The 23800-nt window shown below is 45.3% G+C and overlaps 2 protein-coding genes across 2 annotated transcripts in view; one reads left to right on the top strand and one right to left on the bottom strand.

Annotated features, from left to right (window-relative positions):
* The window catches only part of ZXDC (ZXD family zinc finger C), a 28493-nt gene extending 10919 nt beyond the window's left edge, over positions 1-17574 (top strand). Inside the window, exons 8-12 of the mRNA XM_036739652.1 lie at positions 2673-3364; positions 5850-5934; positions 10705-10874; positions 14582-14683; positions 15537-17574. Of these exons, the coding sequence (XP_036595547.1) occupies positions 2673-3364; positions 5850-5934; positions 10705-10874; positions 14582-14683; positions 15537-15623 (1136 nt within the window). The 3' untranslated portion in view covers positions 15624-17574. The remainder of the gene's footprint in view (positions 1-2672; positions 3365-5849; positions 5935-10704; positions 10875-14581; positions 14684-15536) is intronic.
* Positions 17575-17830: 256 nt separating this feature from the next.
* Positions 17831-23800, bottom strand: part of CFAP100 (cilia and flagella associated protein 100) — a 44513-nt gene continuing 38543 nt past the window's right edge. The window contains exons 13-16 of the mRNA XM_036737771.1: positions 23520-23655; positions 21630-21832; positions 19367-19460; positions 17831-18168 (exon numbers count right to left, since the gene is read on the bottom strand). Of these exons, the coding sequence (XP_036593666.1) occupies positions 18055-18168; positions 19367-19460; positions 21630-21832; positions 23520-23655 (547 nt within the window). The 3' untranslated portion in view covers positions 17831-18054. The remainder of the gene's footprint in view (positions 18169-19366; positions 19461-21629; positions 21833-23519; positions 23656-23800) is intronic.

The raw sequence follows: 23800 nt of genomic DNA, 5'->3' as shown, positions 1-23800 counted from the left end.
AAACTTTACAAAACAAATCTTTTTATTAAGGGGATTTGTTCTGTGAAGTTTGGATGCGGTCAACAGGCTGCACTTGAGGATATAGAGGGCCACATGTGGCCTCCAGGCCACAGGTCCCCCACCCAGGGTATTCTTTTCAAAGTCCTTTATTCTGTTCCCATATTTTTCTCAGTGACTTGGATGAAGGAGTAGACCGCATGTTTAAATATGCAGATGACATAAAGCAAGAAAGAAATTCATGATAAAAATCTTGGGCATTTAGAGAACTATAAACTGTCTGTGAATTGACAGTAATTTGTAAGTCAGAAAAGTTAATGCAGTCTTAATCTGCAGGAACAGAAGTGTCTGAGTGTGGTATCGAGAACTGGGCCCTAACATTCCAATAAGGCCTGGCCAGGGTTGAGGATAGACTCTGTCCTCAAGAGTCCAGGATTTTTAAACTTGACACATCACAGGCCAGCGATACGCCAAACAGACAAAGAACCTGACCTAAGTGGTTACTGTACAAAATCAATTGCTTGTAAATAGGATCAGGAAGAAAATGATACAATCCATCTTAATCTTCTCATGAGGCAGTGAAAGAAATTGAACAGGAGTGGTAGAAGGCCAGCCCAGAAGGACCCTCAGAGAGGAGAGAAAGATGGGATGGTGAGGGATGGTGAGCATCGGCAAATGCAACCGATGGGTTGAGGAGGAGGAGGGCTGATGAGAGACTCGGGTTCGGCAGCTTTGGAGAGAGCAGTCTCTGTTCAGCGTTGAGGTCCAGAAGTCCAATCGCATGAGATTGAGGGGAGAGTGGGATTAGAGGCTTATACAAAGTTGGATTGAGAAAGGAAGGAGAGATCTAAGGTAATAGTTTGAGAGGATGGAAAAGTAAAGGTTTTTTTTAAGAAGCATAGGGAAGACTTGGGCATGTTTGAAAGCAGTAGGGAAGGAACCAGTAGATAATGAGAAGCTGAAAATGAGAGGGGGGAGCTGACCATGAATGCACACTTCTGGAGAAGAGTGGGGAGAAGGATCAAATGGACACATAGAAAGGTTGACTTTAGCAAGAACAAGGATTTCTTTCCTTTTTTTCAGGGACTGGTGGAAAGGAGCAGAAAGTGAGAAATGTTGAGAAGGGGCGGGGAATTGAGCTCATATTCAATGGTTTCTGCTTTTTCAGCTGAAGGGGAGGTGTTGGGGAGGAAGAGTGTGAAGGGCCTGAGGCAAGTGAAGGTTTGGAATAACTTTTTGGGGGAGTGGACTGGGGAATCCATTAGGGAGGAGTAAGAGGACTGCTTTGCTGCACTGAGGGCCTAGTTGAGGTTGGATAACATGACCTTGTAATGTATCCCAGCCACACAGTTTCAGGGCTTTGTTTAGTGGCTCATGACTAAGGCCAGAGAGGTGGGGGTAGTGAGAGTAATCCAGGATGGAAGCTTGGCATGAGAAGTGTGGTGAAAGGGCAAGGAAGGATTCATGAACAGAGGCCAGGATAGGGTCTCAGTGGCCAACTGTTGGGTTGAGATTGTGGAGGGACAAAAGTGAGGAAATACTGAAGGGAGGAGGGCATGGAGGTCTTAATGTGAGTGAAAAACAGGAAGTGGTGAAGGAGATGAGGGCATGGTCAGATAAGGCAGTGTCAGAGTTTCTCATTAAGCCAAGTATAAGAGGTGGGAAAGCCAGGTAGCCTGAGTAGACCAGTTTGTCTGAAGCACAGGAAGTGTGAAAGGAGCAGCAGTCAGAGGTATGGCCAGAAATGTAGGCTGGGGCCAGACTGGGGATGGCCAGAGCTAGCACTGGATTCTGTTCACTAGGCATGGGTTAGCTATACAAGATATTTAGCTAAGAGGTGGCTTAGATTAGAATCCGGTAGCTTCAGGGGTTGAAATGGAAAGGTGTGGGAGTGAGCCCAGAGGATGGGAGACCAAAGAGGAGGCTGATAAAAGCAGTTCAGGGAATGAGACCCTGACTAGGCTGGTGGCAGTAGCTAGTCTGAGAGCAAATGATGCCCTGCTCATCATTCCACCTCGTAGTTCAGTTTCAGGCCAAGACCACAAATATTGGACCTGGTGAGGTCTTTTCTTTGAGGGTTTCAGGTAAACTTTAGAGCAGACCAAGTGGCCCATTTGGGTCTAAATTGATCCCCATGGCAGATCAATCACTCTGATGTTGGAATGGCTCTACTGGCAGGTTGAGTCACTGTTTGTCTGCATATCTAGGCTTCAGCTGAGTGCAAGCTGCATCCCCAAAATGGGGTATTATGAAAAGGAAAAAAAAATACATCGATTATGGGCTATAATCAAGCCTGTATATGCAAAACAAATTAGGGGAGGGTGTGGTGGGAAGTATGTTCTGTATTTAGAATGCTTATTGGCCACTAGATGAGCACATGGGCAGTGGGGGTGAGTGTGGCTGATGATGGATCATTTTAGGCACTCCCCTTGGAGATAAAATTTATGTAAAAGTATTTTCCAAACCTTGAAGCGCTATGTAAATGTTAGCCATTACTTGCTTACATATAGGTTACATGTCAGCACATGAGCACAAAAGTGAGAGCAGATTGTATGAGTTTCAGAAGGTTTCTATGGAAATACTATCTGGGAAGCAATGAAGATTATATGTTAATTTCATTAGGATGACTGAGTGTCTTACTTACAGTAATCACATGGCTATTTCATTGCTTTTAGACCTCTTAAGCCAGCTTGAAGCTACAAGTTTTCTTACACCCAGCAGTGAACTTACCAGCCCAGCACAGAGCGATCTTAGCAACATAGACCTTGTGTCTCTCTTCTCTAACGTGTCTAGTAACAATTCTGCAATTACGACAGATATGGCATTAGTGAACTCTGGAATTTTGACAATAGATGTTGCTTCGGTGAGCTCAACTCTTGGGGGGAACCTTTCTGTTAATAATAATAATAACTCCTTGGGGCAGGCTGTGGACCCATTGATACTGGTGGCCAGCAGTGACATGCCTCACAGTCTCGATAGTTCTCTGTTGCTGGGTACAACCGCCACAGTTTTACAACAAAGCACTTTAAATTTGGATGATGTCCAGACGGTAAATGCAGAAGCACTGGGGTCTCTGGCATCTCTGTCTGTGAAGAACTCTGCTCAAGATCTTCCCGCTCTTACGTCTAGCAATAACTTAACAGTAGAGCCATCCACCCTGACCCCGTCCAGCAGCCTCACTGGCAGCAACGTTCCCGGACTCCTGACGCCACCCAAAACCGAACAGGACTTACTTCCTGGCTCAGACATCGTTGGACAACAGGAAGGAAGCAAAGTTGTGACTCAGTTTGTATTCTCCAACCCAACAGCAAGCTACAGTGCTGAAAAAGAAATGGATCTCCATGCAGTGCCTGGGAGCTCCTTTTTGGTAGGTAGCAGTTGATTGGAATAGCATCCAATTTTGAGGATGCTTTTTGACTTGAATTTGATTCTTGTTGGTTTACCTAAGCACATGATATACTGGAAAGAGTATAGAACTGGGAGATAAAGAACCAGTCGGTGACCATTTGTATAGCATTAAAGGTTTGCAGAACACTTGACTCCAGGGAGCTGTGTGACCTCAGATGAGTCCCGTTAGCTTGAGTCTCAGATTCTCCATCTGTGAAGTGAGAGAGCTGGGCCAGGCCACCTCTTCAAAGTCCTTTCCTACCTCTGACTTCTTCCTGTTTTTTCTTTCCTTACTAATGAAAACTGCAATTTTCAGTAATGGGAGAAGATAGTTCATGTGCTTTTCTCAATTTCACCTCCACAAATACTTATTTTGTACTTGATGAATTCTATCTTTCTAAAAAGTCCTTAAGGCAGGGGTCTCACCTTGTTTGTGTCATGGACGCTTTGGGTAACAGCAGTCTGGCAGAGACCAGGGACCCCTTTCTTGTCAAAATGTGTAAAACAAAATAGATGACTTTATTAAAGAAACCAAATCTATTAGTTTATATATTCAAGATAAAACAAGTTCCCTGGCACCAGGTTAAGCCTCCCTTAAAGGGTTTAAGAACCTGAGGCAGGGAGGAAACCACTGTGGTATGAATAGTTTTAAAAAGTCAGATTACTAATTTAAGCAAATTGGAAATGAAGAAATATAATGAGAGAACATGAAGGAACACATAATATTGTTTGTGTGCTTTTGAGTATTCATGAAAAGTTTTAGAAATATTTAACCTTAAGACTTGGTTTATTCCAGATAGATTATTAAAACAAAAATCTTTTTGGAGGCATTCAGCATCCTAACAATCAGAATTGAGAAGGGTATACTGCTCTTGTTCACTTTGGCAGTTATAGATTGAGAGTCTGATAGTCATGCTGAGTCTGCCTCCCACCTTGGAAACAGACCTACCTGCCCTAAGATCTGTACCCAGCTCTCCTCTAAGTGGCCGGGGAGGGAAACTGAGGTCCTGAGCAATTCACTGTGGGTGTTTCTTAGGGCTGAAGAATGTGCCAGCCTTGACAGAAAGTCCTGCTACTTCAGGTTGGATCCTCATCTCCTCCTTCCTTCCCACTGCACCCCTCCAAGCCTCCTTAACTCCTGGGGAGTTGAGCATACTGAGCCTCCCATTTACGCTACCCAGACTCACTTTGCCTCCCGACTTCTGCCCAGGGCTAGACTGGCCACAGTACCTGGGTTTCAGTCTCAGCTCTGCTGCTCAGTACCTGTGTGACCCTGCTTTCTGGATCTCATTGTTTTCTCCTCTCAAATGAAGGGTTGGGCTAGATGGTGCCTAAGATCGCTTCCAGGTTTAAACCATATTGTCTAATGAAGAGAGTGGAGAAGTGGAATGAGAAATGTTCAGTTGTTTGTCTCATCATTTAGTTAACACAGCAGTGTAGTGAGCCTCCCTTATCTTAAAGTCTGGCAGCTTCACCTGTTGAGAGCAAGGCTGAGGACTAGGAGATTCATTTTAAAAAGACCAGCAGGTAGCATGTAACAAGAATAATAACCGCCAACCTTTCTTCAGCATTTGCCATGTGCCAGGCTCTGTGCCAAGCACCACACAGTTAGGCTCTCCTCTGCCCCTTGCCCTCCTGGTGATTTGTATTTTAAGCACATTTCTGGACAGACTTTGTCATTTGGGTTCCTCAATCACAGTGGATGAATTAGAGTCAGCAAAGAAGGAGTAGTGGGCCTTGGGGAACTGGGGAACAGCCAACAACAAAAAGACAGATGGAAAAACCACAAAAAGCCGTAGAACCCACAAGCCATTTGAGTTGGGGCAGACATTCCAACCTGGCTTCATGACCCAGGGCTCTTTTTAACCTTCAACCCAGTCTGGTCTTGGAGGAAGACTTTAAATGTCTTCAGTATTCATTCTTTAAGCAGACACACAGGTGTGAGCTGTAGTTTAGACTTCCATTCCACCCATGAGCCCACAAAGGCCTGGAGTCGTAGGTTGGCCATAGCTTGCCTTGTCAGGACTCTGGACCGGTCTTGGCCACTTCAGTTATACAGTTTGTGCTTTGGGAAGAGGGAGTTTCCCAGCCTGGGAGTTCCCTTTAACCATAAAATCAAAGGTTCAATCCCTGTGATTAAATGAAATGATCACCCCTTTTAAAGGGGGTAAAATCCACGTGTGTGTGGACCCCTCTTTCTGTGACCCAGCTGGCTGACTGAGGTGCTCTGTGACCTCATTTACACACAGATACGGTTGGATGTGGAATTTGGGTTCCTTGTGAGCTAATGCGAGATTCGGGGCTTTAATTGGGAGTCCTGGCATTATTTCTATAAAAAGTTGGGCGTGTTTAACTTTATTTGAGTAACAAGTAAGTTCTGGAACTTATGCTTTGCCACCCTTGCTTTTTTTTTCATTCCTTTGTTGTTTAGATCGAGTGACTCACAAACTTTTCTTTGGTCTCAGGAAAGTGGGGGCTCAGCAAGAACTGATTATCGAGCCATTCAGCTAGTCAAGAAAAAAAAAGAGAAAGGGCCGGGAAGCAGCACAGGTGAGAAGGGCGTGGCCCCCTGCCCTGGCCTCTGAGAGGTCCAGGGGGATTTAGTAGACCAAAGTCTCCTCTCAGTGGATGGCGGGTCATTTGGCAGTGATCTGTTTGGAGTAAAATGGCTTCTAAAAGAGTTAGATCTGTTTGTGATATCTGTCCAAATCCTGTATTATGGTAGAATGTCTTTTTCAAAATCTGCAAAATACTTAACATCTTCAGAGTTCAGTGTAGGTTTATTTTCCGGGTAAATCATGTCCCCTACATCACTAGCAAAGCTCATTAATCCTTTGGTAGGAGGAAACATTTTCCTGAGACACAGATAAATCTCTGATGATTCTGTTCTGTAATTTTGGAATTCATTTTTTAAAGCAGAGTGTGGTTATAATAGTGTTCTTCTGTTCCTGCTTCTCCACAATATTGCATGTGGCTAAAACATTGTAAAAAGAACTTTTGTGGGGAGAGGGGGCCCCTCAGACCTGTATATACAGAGGAGAGGCTTTGAGCAACATCCATACTCAGTGTGCACAGGAAGTGGAGCCCAAGCCCCTGTTGGTAGGATGAAGGAGAAAGATTTGGGGCAGGGGACCAAGTAGAATTAGGACTTGGCTCAGGGGAATCAATGGAAAAGACACTTTGGAGGCACTCACTATGCGTAAAACACTCTGAGGCATCAGGTATTCAGAGAGGAAAGAGACCAGGCCTGCTCTCGAGTACTCATGTCTGAATGGGTACAGTTCAGAGAACATTTGGTGAGTTAGGTTGGATCTAGCGTAGTAGTTTTAAAAAATGTTCAAGAGTAGTTCGGGTTTGAAGAATTCCCTGAGGTGTGCTTTATTTTTGTTGGGATGGTGGTGGTTTCCTGGGCTCTAGGCAGCAGCAGAGAGACCATTTCCTCCTCTCTTGGGCCTGGTAGACTGGTTGTTAAGGTTAGAGTCCTTGGTGCCATGGGAGGAGCCATCAGTTTAGCTGGAAACAAGAGGCCTAGTGCTGGGGAACAGGGACCCCTCCACCCCCAGACCAACAGTTGGGGAAGCTCCGCTCATGCTGAGACACCACTCTGTGACAGGAGGCAGTCACCAGGTGGGCCAGTCCTGAGCTAGGCGATGAGAGACGAGACTTTGCATGGTCTTTGCCCTGAGAGAACTTACTGGCTGTTTTTGGATCTATTTGGTTGACTATCCTAGTCCTAATTAATTATGCCTATTTTTTTTTTTTTTTGCAAAATCCACAAAGGGTCTTTGAGCCTGTTGGAGAGTTTAGCTTAAGTGTACATCACTTCCCTGAAAAGTTGAGGATGAATCCCACCAGTTGATATTGCTGTTGAACTCAGGACTTGGCGATGAATCCTTCTGTAGTGGGAGCGCTGTCCTTCAGCCCCTGCATGCCGTTCAGCAGCTGAGTTACGCCTTCATAAGAGCCAACCCTTGCCACAGCACTGTGTAGACTGAGGGGGAGGGCCCTGCTGTTGAGGCAAACCAGTGGCACTGCAGACATCAGATCTTCACTGATTTCAGGGATGAAATACATACTCATTGCCATCCCATGGCTTGTTTTCATCTAATTCAGCTCACTCGCCCAGGGAGGCCATGCTGGTGGCAGGCCGACATCTGGGGGAAGAACTCTGTTGTAGAGCTGAGCATGGAGGTCCTAGCCCTTCCTACTTTAGAGGGGCCTGAGAGCCCCAGCTCAGCCCTCTCCTCAATCTGGTTCTTGCCATGCAGTCCTCTTATAGCTGCTCCAGTGGATGGTGAGCCCTGTGGCACACAATGCCACTTTTTCATTTCTGTCTGTGTTGTGCTTTGCACACATAGGCACTTTATAGACACTTGTGCAAATTAAATTCATATCCCTGTTTTACAGATACGGAAGCTGAGGTCCAGAGGGGAAAAAAAGTGCCCTTCCATGAAGGACAGTACTTTAAAAGTCACAAGGAGTCACTTGAGTGTTGAGTAACACGTAGCCTCCTGCTCTGTGTTCTGCCTCCGAGGGAGTGTGCACATTCCCCCTTCCTCCCAAGTCTTTTCTCCTCTTCTCCCTCCACCACCCCATCAGTGCTCTGAGGACTCGATTACTCACTGTCTCCCTCCTGAGGATTCCCCTGGACTCCACTCCAGCCACAGTTAGACCCACCAATGCTGCTGCTCTTGCTGCTTCTGTTACTGCTAGAGCCAGTACTGTGGTCACCATCACCACCACCACTACTGTACACTCACTCTCTTCTCTCTGCATCCTGGCCAAAGCTGGCTTGCTGTTCCATGAACATATCTTAGATTGTATCCTCCAGGGAAGAGAGTGCAACGGAGTCTCGTTTTACAGGAGTGTTAGGTTCTAAAGTCAACGTGAAAGGCAAAAATCACATGTCGTCAGTTAGCCTTTTAAAAATCCCTTAAACAACTGGCTTTGAATTTGCATTTCTTCTTATTAGAAGGCTATGCAGCTTCTGCAGGACTCTTGAGGGTCCTTACTTGAAACATGTTGTTAATAAGCACAAGTTTGTAGTTCTTGTCTTTCAGTCATTAGTTCGATGCTTTTTCAGTCTTCATTTAGGCATTCACCATTTTTTATGAATTAAAAGCACATTACTTACTTATTTGGATAGAACGTACATAACTCTCTCCAAAACCAGTGGCCACAGTGGGAAGGATGAAGAGCAAAGCAAGAGTTTACAGTATGGGAAAGACTTTCCAATCCTTGGGGTTGAGCATTTCCCAGCCTAATTACAAAGGGTCCAGATGAGGCTGTGGTTGGTCACAGGAGGTTGTTCTTATCCACAAGGCAAACTGCTCTCTCCGAGGCTATGACCAGGGGTCCAAGCACACCTAAACATCAGGGCTAGGTGAGAAGCTAATGTTTTTGTGTTTTCAGATGCATTAGAGACCAAGGACACAGAAAACCCTAAGAACCCAAAGTCCTGTGTCCAGCAAGGCCGCTGGAGGAGGTCGGGGGCATTACTCGTAGGGCGGCATGTATAGGTGTAATGGTCATAAGCGAAATGTGCATATGATGGGTTAGTACAGTATATTGAAGTGAAAGATGGTTGGGTTTATCCCTAACCATGGAGAATAATCCTAAGGAAGGAGGCAACCGTCTGGCCTGAATTTGGCTCCTTTGGCATATATTATTTATACATATTTAGTCTTGAAGAGGTTAGGACCATTCTGATTTATCCCCAGCCATAAAGGTTCAGGAGCCTGGTTTCAGGTCTGCTTTTAGCCATTTTGGCCCTAGCAAAACCCATCCTGGCCACTCATCTGATCTAACCCCCTGAAACATTCTAATAATGCCATCTACTGGTGGTTTTCAAAAACAACATGCACTTAGCATTGTGCACTTAAAAACTTATTTTAAATTAAATTTTTTTTCCCACTAAATCCATTTTCTCTTTCTCCCATCCTCCCCTTCCAGTTGGAGGGAAAATAGAAAAGCAAAATCTTTGTGACAAATATGCATAATCAAGCAGAACCAATTCCCACATTGATCACATCCCATTCTGCACTCCATCCCCTGTCAGGTGAGCAGCATTGCTTAATGAAGTCTTTGTCATGGAATTTAGAGCTGGAAAGGACCTCATAGGTCATAGAACCTACTTTTCTCATTTTATTTGGAGGGACCTGAGGCCCCTAGAGACTGGGTGACAATCCCAAGGATGCATAGAAAGTTCTGTCTCCTTTCCTTACCAGCGGCATAACTGAAGATCTAGTTCACTTCATATGAATTATGCTTTTAAGTTCAGTTCTTTCTACTTTTGTGTTTCTTAAGTGACAGTAAATGTGGGAGGCCTCATGCTACAGTATAGAGGGCTGGCTCAGAGTCAGGAAGATGCGGGTTCCAGTCCCACCTCTGACGTGTACTAGCTAAGTGGTTCTCCAGCCAAGTAATTTCATACCTCAGTGCCTCCAGCAACTCTGTAAAACTGTAGATTGCCAATAGGTTGTCAGACTTAATTGGTGGAAGGAATTTCCATACTGGATGTTACCCATACAAAGTGAAATCTCAGAGACTTGGACTACCTCTGCCAAAAATAAGTGGCCAAAAGATTGAGTTTTCCTCATACAATGACTTTTTTCTTTACAAGTTGGCCATGTTGAGCTTATTAGTAAGACAATTTGCTGCCAACAGTGTGGGTGTATGACGTTAATCGTTTTCCATTTTCTCTTCTGATAAATATTTGAAACAGTGAATGAGAAAACAAATGCTCAGTTGGCCTGGTAACTCTGCATTTTAGCAGTCTTTAGCCTCGTCAATTTTATGCACATATTATAGTAGCATAAATTCCCATGCTAGTACCGCTTGAAAGCCTGGGAGGACCTGGTAGGACTGTGGGTTCTTGAAGGCTGTGATCAGCACAGCCTCAGGCATAGTCTGGGCAGGAAAGGTTCTTGAGTATAGATCCAGGGAGGCTGGAGAGGTTCAGAGAATATCCTCCTCAGAAGCTGGCCGCCAGGGGAGGAGCTTTGGCCACAGAAACTCACAGATTTAGCGCATCCTTTGTGCAGTGAGCATCTACACTGATGAAATCACTGAGTGTATTCAAGGACTAAAGATGGCAGGAAACATTCAGTTTTGTTCGGGTTAGTAAAACATCAAGTTAACTGTGATGTCCTGGTGTTTGGAGGTTTCTCCTCAGGCACCTGGACTGACTTCTGGGGAGATTTTAAAGTCTAGGAAAAGGTATCCTGCAGGTTCTCTTCTCACTATGTGAAGGAAGTGAACTGATTTAGGAAGAGGCTATGCAAGCATACTAAATTTGCTGGTTTATCTACTTTGTTTCAGGGTCATCAGGATCTACTCAAAGGAAACTAAAAGGTGGTAAAGTGAGTCCCACTCATTTCTCCACAAGTCATAGCAGTCGATTATGTGGGAATATTGTAGTGCCGAATGGAGGCTTAACAGTACGAGACCCGGCCACTGGAGCTCAGTTTGTTCAGATTCAGTTGTTGCAGGTAAGAGTGTACGATTGAGAGAAATACAAGCCCTAGACCTTTGTTAGGGATCTGAAGTTTAGGTCAAACTTAGGTCATATCAAGAATTAGTAAATAAGCACCAGCATTGCATAAAATGCCCTGTTTTCTGCTTCTAGATATCTCTCTGGTACTTGCTTCACCAGGGCAGATTCCAGCCCATTCATGCCACTTCATTCTGTTCACCTGTTGCCCATGTCCTGGAAATTCTCCAAGAGGCTCTGTCCAAAGTGAGAGACTCCTTCCAAAACCTCTTACATTCTGTGAATGAGCATGGACATTCTGATCACTTGTCACTGCATCGAGTCGTCCTCTTCCCAGACTTACTCACCTTCGTTTTGCACCATCTCTAGGAGCATAGTGACAATGTGCTGCATCTTTCTGTTGCCTCCTCAAAAGTGTCTAATTCTCTATTATATTTCTGAACGTTTTGAGTAGAGAAATGAGATAGTATCAGGTAGTCCAGTAGAGGATTTGAAAGCGGAGACTGACGATACTTGTTCTGCCTTTAGTCAGTGATTGACATGCACTGCACCAGAGGCAACTCAGCCAGCATTTATTATTCCCTTGTCCTGGGCGCTTTGATTCTTAGAGTCTGCTGTGGTTTTCTTGATTTCGCCTAATTCCTCTCCATATTAATTCATTTAAGTCTTCTCATACTTCTCTGAATTCTTCCTAGTCATGTCTTACTATTCAGTAATAACAGTAACAGTGATAGATTTTGGTCATTCCCCGACTGATGGGCAGTTACTTCGTTTTCAGTCCTTTGCTTCCCACAAAAAGGTGTTGCTGTGACTATGGCGTATGTTTGTGTGCATGGGTGCATGCATGTGTGTGTATGTGCATGTGTGCATGTGTGTCTTTCCTGTTTTTGAGATCTCTGAGATCAGAGTCAAACATTTTAGCCACAGATTTAGCCGGATTCCAGTTTGCTTTCCAGAATGGCCACAGCAGCTCAGAGTTCCGCCAGCTCCGTAGTAATGCGCTCGTCCAGCATTGACTAGGATCCTTTGTCATCTTGGCCAGTATGCTCACCTAGATCTTTTTGACAGGGATTGTTATCGGACCAAAACTTTCCCTTGCTGTACTTAGGCAAATGATTAGAAATATGTCTGTCCTTATTATGCCTCATCTGAGTCACTTCAGCCTGTTAACATTTTTTGGGATCCTGATTGCTATCTAATATGTTAGCTATTTCTGGCTTTATTCACGTTATTAATAAAAATGTTGAGCAAGGTCAAGCACATATACCTGGGATGCTCCACTAGATTTTTCTCCAAGTTGTTATTGAGCTAGTAATGACTACTCTTTGGGTCTACTCTTTGGAAAGTCTGAGTATTTATAATCCTCAGAATGACTTGGTTGTTCACAATTATTTTCTGAACAGTATAGTTAGTTCCCCCTCATTTGAGGTCTTCAGGTAAAGGATGGATGACCAATTACCAGGTACCTTGTAGAGAGAAATCTTGTCCAGGTTGGAGTGGAATGTAACGTCCCTGATAGAATGTAAGCTATTAAAAGTAAGGATTATTTTTTGTCTTGGAATTCCCAGTGCCTGGCACAGTGCTTGGCACATAGTAAGCTCTCAGTGGATTGATTGGCCTGTGAAGTTCCTTTCACTTCAGAGATTCTGTGAGTGTGAAGGTTCGCTGGGCCTGATGATTTGCTCATGTAGGGCAGGTGGAGGTTGAAGTCATGTCTTCTCACGTATTTTCAGTTTCAGCTTCCTGTTAATTATTTTTGCTTTGTCCATTCCAGCCCAGGGAACATTCTCTCTGTAGTGAGCCTTCTTCCTGTCATCTGTCATCCCCCATGCTCCCCTCCCCCACTCATAAGCCTCGACTTCATGTCATGCCTGCTCTGTGCCAGCCCTGTGCTGAGTGCTTACAGGTGGTGTCTCATCTGGCCTTCAAACAGCTCTTTGAGTCCAGTGCTGTCGCCGTCTTCATTTTACCCAGGAGAAAATCGATGCATGCGGATTAAGTGACCTGCCCAGGGTCCATGCCAGAGTAGTCTCTGTCCCCCTCATCCCTTTAAATTCTTATAGTTTCCACGATAGCGACCATTTCTTTCTTCCTGGTTGGAATCAGAGTTTAGAACAGAAGTTCCTGTCACTGCTACTTCTTTCTTTTTAGTGACAAGATTATCATTGGTGGGGTTTGATCAACTAGAGGCAGCCCTCCACTTCTTTTTTTTAGGTGGGGAGGCAGTTGGGGTTAAGTGACTTGCCCAGGGTCACACAGCTAATAAGTGTCAAGTGTCTGAGGTTGGATTTGACCTCAGGTCCTCCTGACTCCAGGGATGGTGCTCTTTGAGTCATGGAATGCTGATTTCAGAAGAATTAAAATTACAGATAACCCAAAGGACAGTGGAAAGATAGATGATGGAGTCAAGCAGCCTGAAGCATGTTATCAGTGATGACTTGTCTGCAAGACAAAAACAAGTCTAATGAGGATGAGACAAGTAGGGACACCAAGAATTGAGGTGTATTGGTGCCCCCCAGGTCCTAAAAGAAAAAGGGATTCCTCTGGTTCTCCCTTAGATTGAGGAAAATGGACAAGGTATGCATAGAGTGTTAAGGTACGAAGAGGACACGGTCTATGTTGGTAAAAAGAATGCTGCCTAGATCACCAGAGCATCAGAATAAAGGAGTGTGGGAGTCATGGTGAGGTGAATGTGGGGAGGGGGAGGGCAGTGCCAATCAAGGGCTCATGCAAAGAATTTTAAAGCAGATTAGTAGAGCTAAGTCAGGAAGAAGTTAGTATAGGAATCAAGTCAAGTTTTAAACTAAGTTTTATGTTTTCCAGTTGTAAGATATTTGTTTTTTCTCTGTCATTCCAACTGAAAAGATAAATGAAAACAAAACCCTTGTTATGAGTAAATATTGTCAAGCAAAACAAACTGATGCTGTCCACGTCCAGAGCTGTGTGTCTGTTGCATATTTACGTCATCATGGATCTCCTGGAATCTGAATGGTCACTGTGTTGGGCACGGGTCTTCAGTCTTCCCAGATAGCTCATTTTTATATTGTCGATAGCACAGTATCAATTGTTCCCGATTTATCAGAGCGTAGAGCCGGCAGAAGAATCTCTTACCTTGGACTATCTTCCCTCGCGGTGTAGCTCACCAGACTTTGGAGCACTCAGGGTTGAAGTCACTTTTCTGGGTGCCAGGGATGCCAAGCAGAGAAATGGCCACTGCCTTTTAAGAGCATTCTATTATGGGGAGCCCAGCATGCTTGTGCATAAGTCATTACAGGATAACTTGGTAGGGAGGGGGGGTAGGTATGAACAGCTGGGTGAGAGGAGTCAGGGAAGGCTTCCTGGAAGAAGTGGTCCCTGAGTGAACCTTGAAGGAAACATGTATTCTGGGAAGTAGAGATGAGGACTGTGTGCATTCCAGAGAGGAATACTGGGATGTTGGAGACCCAACAGACTCTTCTCGGGTTGGACAAACCAGAAACCCGGCCGAGCAGCTGACTCGGTAGTGTTTGTGTCCTCTGCTGCGAAGGCCACCTGGAGCAAGGGCACAGCCATGAGGACAGGGCACAGTTGGCAGTCATCTATGAAGTGACTTACTGTTGGGTAGCGATAAAAACAATCGCATATGAAAAGATGGAAAGGAAATTGTTAAAATGGATGAAATGCACATGAAGTTTGAAAGAATTTCTCTAATTGCTTTGTCCTCAGGATGATCCCCCTGGTGATGGAGACTCACCGTTTCAGCTCAGCTCTCAGTCTTCCACATCACATTCTCAACTTACTGTGGATTTGCCAGTACATATACTTCAGGTATGATGTTTTAGGACTTTTCTCTTATTGCCAAATCAGATTGAAAGAGAACTGATTGACTACCAGTGTCCCTCATTAGCTTTTAATTAAAATTAGTCTGATAGCAAGGAGGCTTTGATGATTTTTCAAAAGATGAAAGGATCTTGCCTGTTTTCCTAGGTCCTTTGTACAATCACTGATACATTCCAGTAGAGAAAATAAAGAGTTCTGTTTCTTATAGTATAAATACAAAGACTTTTAAAATTTATCAACATATATATTTTTTACAAATGGCAGTATGATTGCTCTTCACTGTAGTTTTCACAGTCTCACTCTAAATGTAGAAAGCTGAATTGACCAGTGATGACCATTCTTAACAGAAAGGAAACAGAGATTCATTTGCCCAAGTCATCAGCTGGACTGGGAACAGAAAATTCTGGATGGATCATGTTTATGTAAATAAGCGATCAACAACTTAGAAACATTAATCACCTGAAGTACAGCTTCACTCAGTTTCTAACCAATGATCATTTTTCACATTTAAAAAAATCCAAGTAGTTCTTTAACTCCAAAATTCCCATTTCAGTTTCTTGCTACCTTTGGATTAGTTATCTGTTGCATCTTGTTAGTAGTAAGAACAAAAGAAATGCCAAGCTAGGTCAGCTCTGAGGCCCAAGAGTGGTGAAGTATGACGCAGCTGCCTCGGGAGGGATGTCCAGGCCTTCCTGTTCCATTAGAGTTAATGTTCTCTTTTTTTTTTTTTTTAGAGGGGGGAACACAGGGCAGTTGCCCAAGGTCACACATAGAGTTAACATTCTCTAGGAACTCCCAGTACTTCTAATTCTGCCACTTACTCTCTGTTCTGGTTTCATAGGAGCCACACGCTTCGACTGAGGACGATGCCGGTTCTGATAACTCACAGTTCACAGGAAGCACAATAAACTTACAGGACCTAGAATGAGACTATTAATATTCCTTAGGGTTGGGGAGGGATGCAAAGAGTGCAATCATGCTATGGAAAATGGAAAAGATGTTTCCAGAGCTTAATTTAATTTAATTTTTAAAGAAAACGTGAAAAAAATTGGAGCGAATGCATCTGGTTTTATGGTTCCACACAGAGTTTCTTCAAAGGACTCTTGGATGTATCAATAGATGTTGTTTGCCTTCTGCTTGGACTGTTAGCAAAGGGTCCCTTGGGTTGGGTCGTATGAAGCTGCCTTGAAAAATAGAAGGGCTATGATAAAGCCAGCACTTTGACCCAGTAACGTGCACCACTTCAGTTTGTGAATCTGCCTTTCCGTTGTCAAACTTGATCACAGATCATTTGTTGCATTTAAAAAATGACAGCTTTTAAGAAGAGGCAAAGATTTAGCTCAGTCGGTAAATGGGAGACTGACTGACCCGTGTCTGGGTGCCTACACTAGAAGGGAAGAAGATACCTAGAGGCTCATCTTGGACTGGAGAGAGGGCATGCCCAAAGCCGGCCTCATGAGCTGTAGGCTGTAGGGGCTTGTCCTCTGACAGATAGGAGACACAATCCCCGGTCCTCCATTGAGAGCTTGCTGTTGGACAACTTGGCTGGCTCTCCTCCTTTCTGGATGCCCTTGGGACAGCTGTGTTCCAAGTACTTGGACTGTGTAGGGTTAGAACTGGGAGTGACCTGAGAGGCCGTCTGGGCCAACCCCCTTATTTACAGAGGAGGGAACTGAGGCCCAGAGGATGTTGCAGCAGCATTTGAACCTACGTCTTCCTGATTCCAAGTCCAGCACTCTGTGTGGCAGCCTCGAAGAGCAGAGCCTGGTGTCATGGCACCAGGGACCTGGGATTTCTGTGTGTGGGTGTTCTCTCCACTGGTGTAGGCCCTGGCCCCATCTCATCTCAGAGCCGCCTGTGTCTCGGGGGGCCAGAGGTGAGATTCCGACATGGGCTCTCACTGGCCACTCCACCACACCCCATCTCTGGTGTGTGAGGAAATGGGGTCTTCCCTTCAGGACACAGCAGCCTTTTTGGAACAAGAGGAAAAAGCAGCACTGTGGAGTGCATGTGGGCATGGGCTTCTGGCCATCCTGGTTTCATACCCCACATAAAATTTGGGCCGTAGAGTTTACCTTTTAAAAAATTAAATTTTGCATTTTAAGTATTTACATTTGTTGGTCATTTGGCAATGGTTCCTAAAGTGTGTCCTGAATGCCTATAAAATTATGTATAGGGCTTAATAATAATATGTTTTGTATACCTTTCCTGTTGTGAGGTCTAAAGATGTGCTTTGTATAATATGTATAAATAGGATTTTTTACAAAGGAAGCTGTGTCATACAAGAGGACATGAGTTTCTAACCTTGCACATATTTATTTGTTATTTACAGTTATGGAATTTACACAGGGTCGTTCAGAAATGCTTTTTTTTCTTGTGCCTTTGGAAGTCTATGCTTGTGTAAAGATGCTGTTTTGTTTCTCAGACCTAAAAGGAATACAGATTACTCCTACTTCTGCATTTCTTGAATTTTTAGACTTGTGCTCTTTGGAGCAGTTCCAGTAAACCACTGCGACTCCTCATCTGCCCTGCTGTCCACGCTCCCCAAACCCTGCTCTGAGCCCATTCCAGCGGGGCTGTGCCCTCACAGACACCTCCTCCTTACGGGCACTCCTCTCCTCGTGGAATTGCATGCTGCCTCCCTGGCAGTTGGCGACGCTGGTGTGGCCGGAGAATGTTCTGATCCCTTCCCTCCACGACCCGGCCTCCCTCCCACCCTCTGGGGAGGCTTGTGGCTGTGGCTTACAGGATTGTGTGTGTCGCGAACACGGGACACGTACTGACTAATGGTCAGATTTTTCTTGGCTTTGAGGTTCATTGCTGGCAATGGACGTGACCCCTAGTGCAGATGAATTAATAAAGCTTTTTTTTTAATGGTCTTGCACTTGCACTCTTACGTGACTTAGTACAAGGAACCAATGTGACTCTTGGGGGTTGAAAATGTATCTGCCCAGAATTGGGAATAACTTTCCCATTCCCTGACTCTTCCTCTAGTGCCTTTCCTCCTTGACTAGTGCAGCTTAAGGCATCATTTCTCTTCTCTCCCCACTGCTTTTACGAACTCGTAGGAAAAGGTGATTTTATTACAGAGGAGGAAGAAAGGACCCCCAGACTTTATAACAGAATCTCAGCTGCTTTAAAGGGGCCTCCTTGCACAACCAAAAGGAGCATGGACTTTTATTTTAGTTTAAATACAAGCACAGAAAGAACATGTGTCCAGGGACACTGGGAAGGGCGTCAGAGCGACTCTAAATCATACAAGTAAACCAGTACGGTCTGTTTGCTTCGATTGTTTACATCTCTTACAAGTGTTCCGCCAACTCCGCGGTGGGGTGTGTGTGCGCGAGTGCGTGTGTGAGCTAAGTGAAGAAGAAGAGGAGCTCTTCTTTCTCCTTGTCGTACATGCGGTCAGCCTCCTCAACCCTGGACTTCCTGGCCCCTGGCTCTGAGCGATACATGAGCTTTCTGCCCGTCTGCAGAGAAAAAATGAGGTAGGGCTTAGTAGGAGCACCCAGCTGGTGGCCCAGAGGCGACTGCCATTTCCAGATGCCATTCACCACACTGTAAAGAGCCCAAGTAGATGTTTCAGGCACTGGCTTGGCTAGCTGGAGATGAGACTATCCCACGACCTACTTAACTGCTCAAAATAGGGTCCCGGGCAGCCTCTTAGACTGTAGAAAAATTCTTTTTGAAGCGCTCAAGAGACAGGCACAATTAATAGTCCAATCTGCCTGTTGGTTGTGTTGTAAAGGGCATTGGTCATCCTCGGCACCTCTGTTTTCAGGAAAATGAGATGTCTATAATTGTGTGAAGTGCCTTCTGGGAAAAAAAAAAACTGGTGTTGGGAGCACCAGGTGCCATCTTTTCCTTACAGGTCACTAGGTGGTTCACCATGCAGGGCATAGACCTTTTTGTTTGGTGCTCATTTACAGAATAGGGGGTTTCAGAGGTTTGTGGTGGGAGAGGGACCTTCACATAGCTGAAGGGTGATTGGGAGAAGTGGAACATAGACAAGGGAGTAAATGAGGGGGGGTTACCTAGGCAGGTGCCAGCTCAGAGCAAAGAGAGTTCAGACAGTTGGAGCTGATGGTGTTAATGAGGCACCTTGTAACTGGGATCTCCCAGTCCCCGAGGATATTCAAGCAGAGGTTAGATCTATCAGAAATGCTGCGGAGGGCATTCCCATATTGGGACTCAGGTTAAGCTAGGATGTTCTCAGACCCCTTCAAATGATGATTTCTGGATTTGCAGGCTCCGTAGAGCTTGTCTCCTCTGCAGGGGCCTTAATGGACTGGACAATGTCAGGAGGCCCAGAGGCCCCTCGAAAGAGCAGGGGATTGGAGCCTGTGAAGCTATCCCATGTATCCGGATTTGACAGTGGGCCTGGAGGTCCCATTGCCCCATAGGATTCTAAAGAGTCATGGAACCTAAGGCGTTTGCCCCTAGGGCATCCCAGCCAAGAAGTGGAGGAAAGATATTTATGATTTTACCTCTGAAAAGATGAAGGCCAAGAACAGAGCTGAAGCCTGTTCTTGGAGTCTTCTGAAATGCTCTGTCTTGTCTGTCTGTCTTTCCTCCCCCTCTCCAGCCCGCCTCTCCCTCCCCTTCAAGTGTGACCTTCCATCCAAACAGCTGGAACTGGCCCAATGCTGCCCACACTCTCCTCCGTACCTTTTTCTTGATAGTCGCTTGGGCCCTGGCCAGGGCTCTCTGGAGCCGCTCCTCCTGCAAATCTTTGAGGAGTTTTACTTTCTCTTCCCTCAGCCTGCCCAATAAAAAGGACAATAATGAGAGGCGTGCTGCGACAGCCAGCCTGTGCAAATGCCCACTCAACCAGTGTTGGGCTACCTTGGTGCAGCCATCTTGCCGAATCCTACTTTCTCCCAGATACAGCTCTAGAGACAGAGCCATGTTTCCATTTGACCTTAGCCAAGTCATGTTTGTGCTCCTTTGGCATCACCCTGAACCCCCTGCTAACCATGAGCCACTCATTGTTCAATGCCCATCTTGTTACCCTATGATAATGTCAAGCCTTATACAATAGCTTAAATTGAGACAGCATCCTGAGTGTGTTGGCATCTATCACTTCCTGCCCATGACTCAGGCATAACCTGCATGGTATGATTGGATGGGTCTTGACCAGACTTCCCCATGTCAACCAGTACCTGATCCCACCATTTTATTGAAATAAGTGCCTCACTAGGGTACTGTACGGGGCTGGCTCTGGTATATTTGAAGTCTAGGGAGGTGGTCACAGGACATAATAGATAAAGGAATGGTCTGCTGTGGCGTGAGGTCCTCCCTGAGCCATCACCACCACCAGTCCCAAGGTCATGCAAACACCAATCCCCATGGGTGCTGGGACCCTCCTCACCTGATGTTTGCTATAAAACCTGGATCACAGGTCTGCTCCCTCCCCCGCCCCCACCAAAAATGGTGAATTTCCCTCCCCCTGGGATCTGGAAGATGGGTCTTTGACCCATCAAGTGATCATTAGAAGCTGAGAGATTCTTCACCCCTAGTGACCCACTCCAAGGGACAGCGGTGCAGGAGAGCTGAACTAGGAAAAAGGATTAAACCAGTGGATGGCACCATGTTAAAGCCTCAGACCTTTGTCTTCTAAGGTATGTACCAAGCTGTTATTACTTTCCCCTTCGGGAGAATGGGCCGTCATATGATTGCCTTGTAGGAAGCCTCCAGTAGGCACATGGGCATCTGAATCTTAAGGCTATAACCTGGGTGAGGCTTTTGAGAGCTCAAGTGACACCTCCTCCCCTTTCCCCACCCCCTCTGCTCCAAAGGCAAGTACATGTTAAGTGTAAGACTTTTACCCAGGTCTTTTGACCCCCAAGACCAGGCCTCTGTCCATTGCACCAGGAGTTCTTGACCTAATTTTGTGTCATGGGCCCTTTCTCAGACACATAACAAAATATTTAAGATTACATAAGAAACAATAGTGAAATACAGTTTTCAAAAGGTTTTAAAAAGCTAGTTCATGGACCCCAGGTTAAGGGTGTCTCCTTTCCATCATACTGTATTGCTTCCTCCGTAATCATTTGGTGAATCTTTATTTTAAAAACAAAGCTGGGAAACAGATTTTTGTTCCTTTCAAGACCAAGCAAGGTGAGCAAATCCTGTCCAGGGCAGAGCTGGGGGCAGGCTCCCCAAGTTCTGAGGGCTACATGAGAGAGATTCAGGTCACTGAATGTCCATTTAAAGTGCCTGCTGTGTGTGAGCCATTGTGCTTGGTGCTGTTGGGGACACAAAAGCATCCTAAAAACTTACTCTCGTGGAGCTTACGTTCTAATGGGAGGACACAACATGTACACAGACAGATAATACAAAGGCATTTTAAGAAGAAAGGAGGGAGACCTGGTAACATGATCAGAAAAGGCCTCTCATAACTGAACTTTGAAGGAATCGCAGTCTCAGGAATTAAAGGATGCCTGCAGAGAGAGTGGATCTGGTGGGTGCCATCTCCTTGACAAGTCTGTTTTTTCTTCACATTTGCCCAAATGCACTAATGCTTTGGTGGACACCAAAATGAAGATCAGAACCATTTGGGATAGCACCCTATTATCTACTGTCACCTAGCAGAGAGCAGAGGCCCTGGAGCTGGAGGGCCACACCACCCCATGGGGCACATTGCACCAAGGGGCAAGGGTAGATAATGAAGGTATCGCCTGTTGGGTGCCATAAAAAATAGTGAATGCCCTCTTAGGCTGGATTAAGAGAAGCAGAGTATCCAGAATGAGGGAAATGACTTTCCCCATGTCCTCTGCCCTTGTTAGAATACATCCTCCATTTTAGGGAGACGTGCTACAAGGAATATTGACAAATTTTGTCCAGATGAGGACTGTGAAGGGTTAGTATGGTGGCATTTTTTTTTTAAGATTCAAGGCATGGTGTTTGTGCCAATGACGTCAAACCTCACCTTAGCCTTCTCTCCTTCTCTTTGGCCTTCTCAACTTGTTCAACCTTCCATGGTGGGACCCTCTCCAGATTCTCTAGGAGTTCATCCAGCTGGTGCTCAATTATAGTGAGCATCTGCAGGGTGCCCAGGCTGGACTCACAGTCCCCAATACAGCGGTGGTATACTTCTACCACCTTTTTGTTCAGGCTGGCCAACATCTTGTTCTAGACATGGGTGAGGAACAAGAAGGCAAAGGGGAAAGTGGTGAGGCTGTATAACTCCATAGGGCGAAAGGTTAGGGAACGTAGATTCTTCATCAGATTCCTCCCTGATATCAGCTCCTGTACAGGTAGTAGTTGCTTAATACATGTTGGTTGTATTGAACGGAATTCCAAGTTCTGCTGGACTCCTGTCTTATGCTTACCACTGACTCCCTCTTTTCACCTAAATCCAGACTTGGTCCTCCCTGGGACTGGTTTAATCGCACACTTCCTGGCACCCTCCTGCTGCAATTTCCCCCAATCCTCAATATTCTGAGCTGACTTCTCCAGCAGTTATAGAGGCTTGGATCCCCATTTCTCTCCTTCACCTATCACCACCCATCCCAGCCCATGCCTTTATGCTATAACCATTTGTGTACTTGTCTAATCTCTCCTATTGGATTTCAAGCTTTATGAGGCCAGGGATCATGTCTCATGTATCTGCAGTATGACCTCAGCACGAGTCAATAGTACTTATGACATGGCAGCCAAAAAAGAGTTACCTCAATCTTAGTTGTTAAGAGAAACATTATGTACAGTACAAGAGAGGATCCCACCCTTAGGGAATGGTATTGAGTTTGGGGCACCACATCCAGGAAAGGTATTATAGACAAGCCGGAGATTGTCCCGAGGATGATGATGGGTCTGAAGCTGATGCCGTATCAGAACTGGAGATGTTTTGCCTAGGGAAGACCTCATTAAGACATAACTCTCTTCAAGCGTTTTTGAAAGACTGTCATTGAGAAGGGAGTTGTACTTGGTCTGCTTGGATCCAGAAGGCAGAAAGGGGGCAAATCACTTTGTGAAATGAAATTCAACAAGCATTCACAAGAAGGCCGTTCACTGTGTGCTCAGCTCTGTTTCAGGCACAAGTGACCGTGTGTTCATAATACCAAGATAGAGATGGGCTTTGGAACTCAGCAGCCTTGGGAAGGATGAGACCCTTCATCATTCATTCACCAAGTAGCTATTAATGGGTATATAGTGGCTACGATGAGGCAAATATTCAACATTCAAGACACATTTAGTAAGTTCCTGAAGGGAATACAAAGATACAAAGACAAAGCCATGCCTTAAAGGAACTTAACTCAATAGGGGATGAGGTCATCTATCAGAAAGATCACTGATACAAAGAAGGGTGAGATAGATTCAAAAGCCAGGTTCAAGTAAATCATGGGGGGAGATCTTTGAAGAAACTGGTGGGTTAGAGAAGACTAAAATAGAGAGCCACACTCAAGGGTTTTGGCTAGAGGGATTATTACCCTCTATGACCAGAGCTGTCAGCAAGATTACCGAGGTCACCTCAGGCTTTGGTTACCTTAAGAATGTAAAACTCAACATTCAGCCTTTTGTTTTTCACAAATTCAGATTCTCTTTTTTCCATCTCTGTAGACCTATATTCTGTCTCCCCCCTCTCTCTCCCTCTTTCTCCATTTCCCTCTTCTCTCTCCCGTTCCTCCATGCCCCTCACTAGCCAGTGGCTCCCCTAGGCATTTCTTTGTTCCTCCACAGGCTCTTGGGAGGGTAAAAAAGTTTCAACCCATTCCTCCAAAGCATGGGTTTTCCAGTATTTTAATGCTGGGACTTTTGATCATCCCACGCCTTTGCTGGAACAAACCAGAGCTCCCTGGGCCATCTTGCAGAGACTTACCTGGTAATCACCCTTATACTCGCCAAAAGAGAAGACACGGGCTTTGAGCTGCAAGTCTGCAGAGACCTCCTCTTCCTTAGCGATGGAGGTCATCAGAGTGGTTGACAGCAGCTTCAGCTGGTTGATTTCTCGATCCCTGGGAGGGAGGGAGAGAGAGACAGAGAGAAACAGAGAGACAGACACAGAAACAGAGAGACAGAGACCAAGAGAGGTGGGAGCTCAGGGCCAAGCATACTCCTCTCTGGAAGGAGAGGCTGCGTGTAGCGGAAAGAGTAATGGAT

The sequence above is a fragment of the Trichosurus vulpecula genome, chromosome 9, assembly GCF_011100635.1.
Source record: "Trichosurus vulpecula isolate mTriVul1 chromosome 9, mTriVul1.pri, whole genome shotgun sequence".
Classification (NCBI taxonomy): Eukaryota; Metazoa; Chordata; class Mammalia; order Diprotodontia; family Phalangeridae; genus Trichosurus; species Trichosurus vulpecula.
Note: the sequence above shows the minus strand (reverse complement) of the source record. Positions and strands in the feature narration are given on the sequence as shown.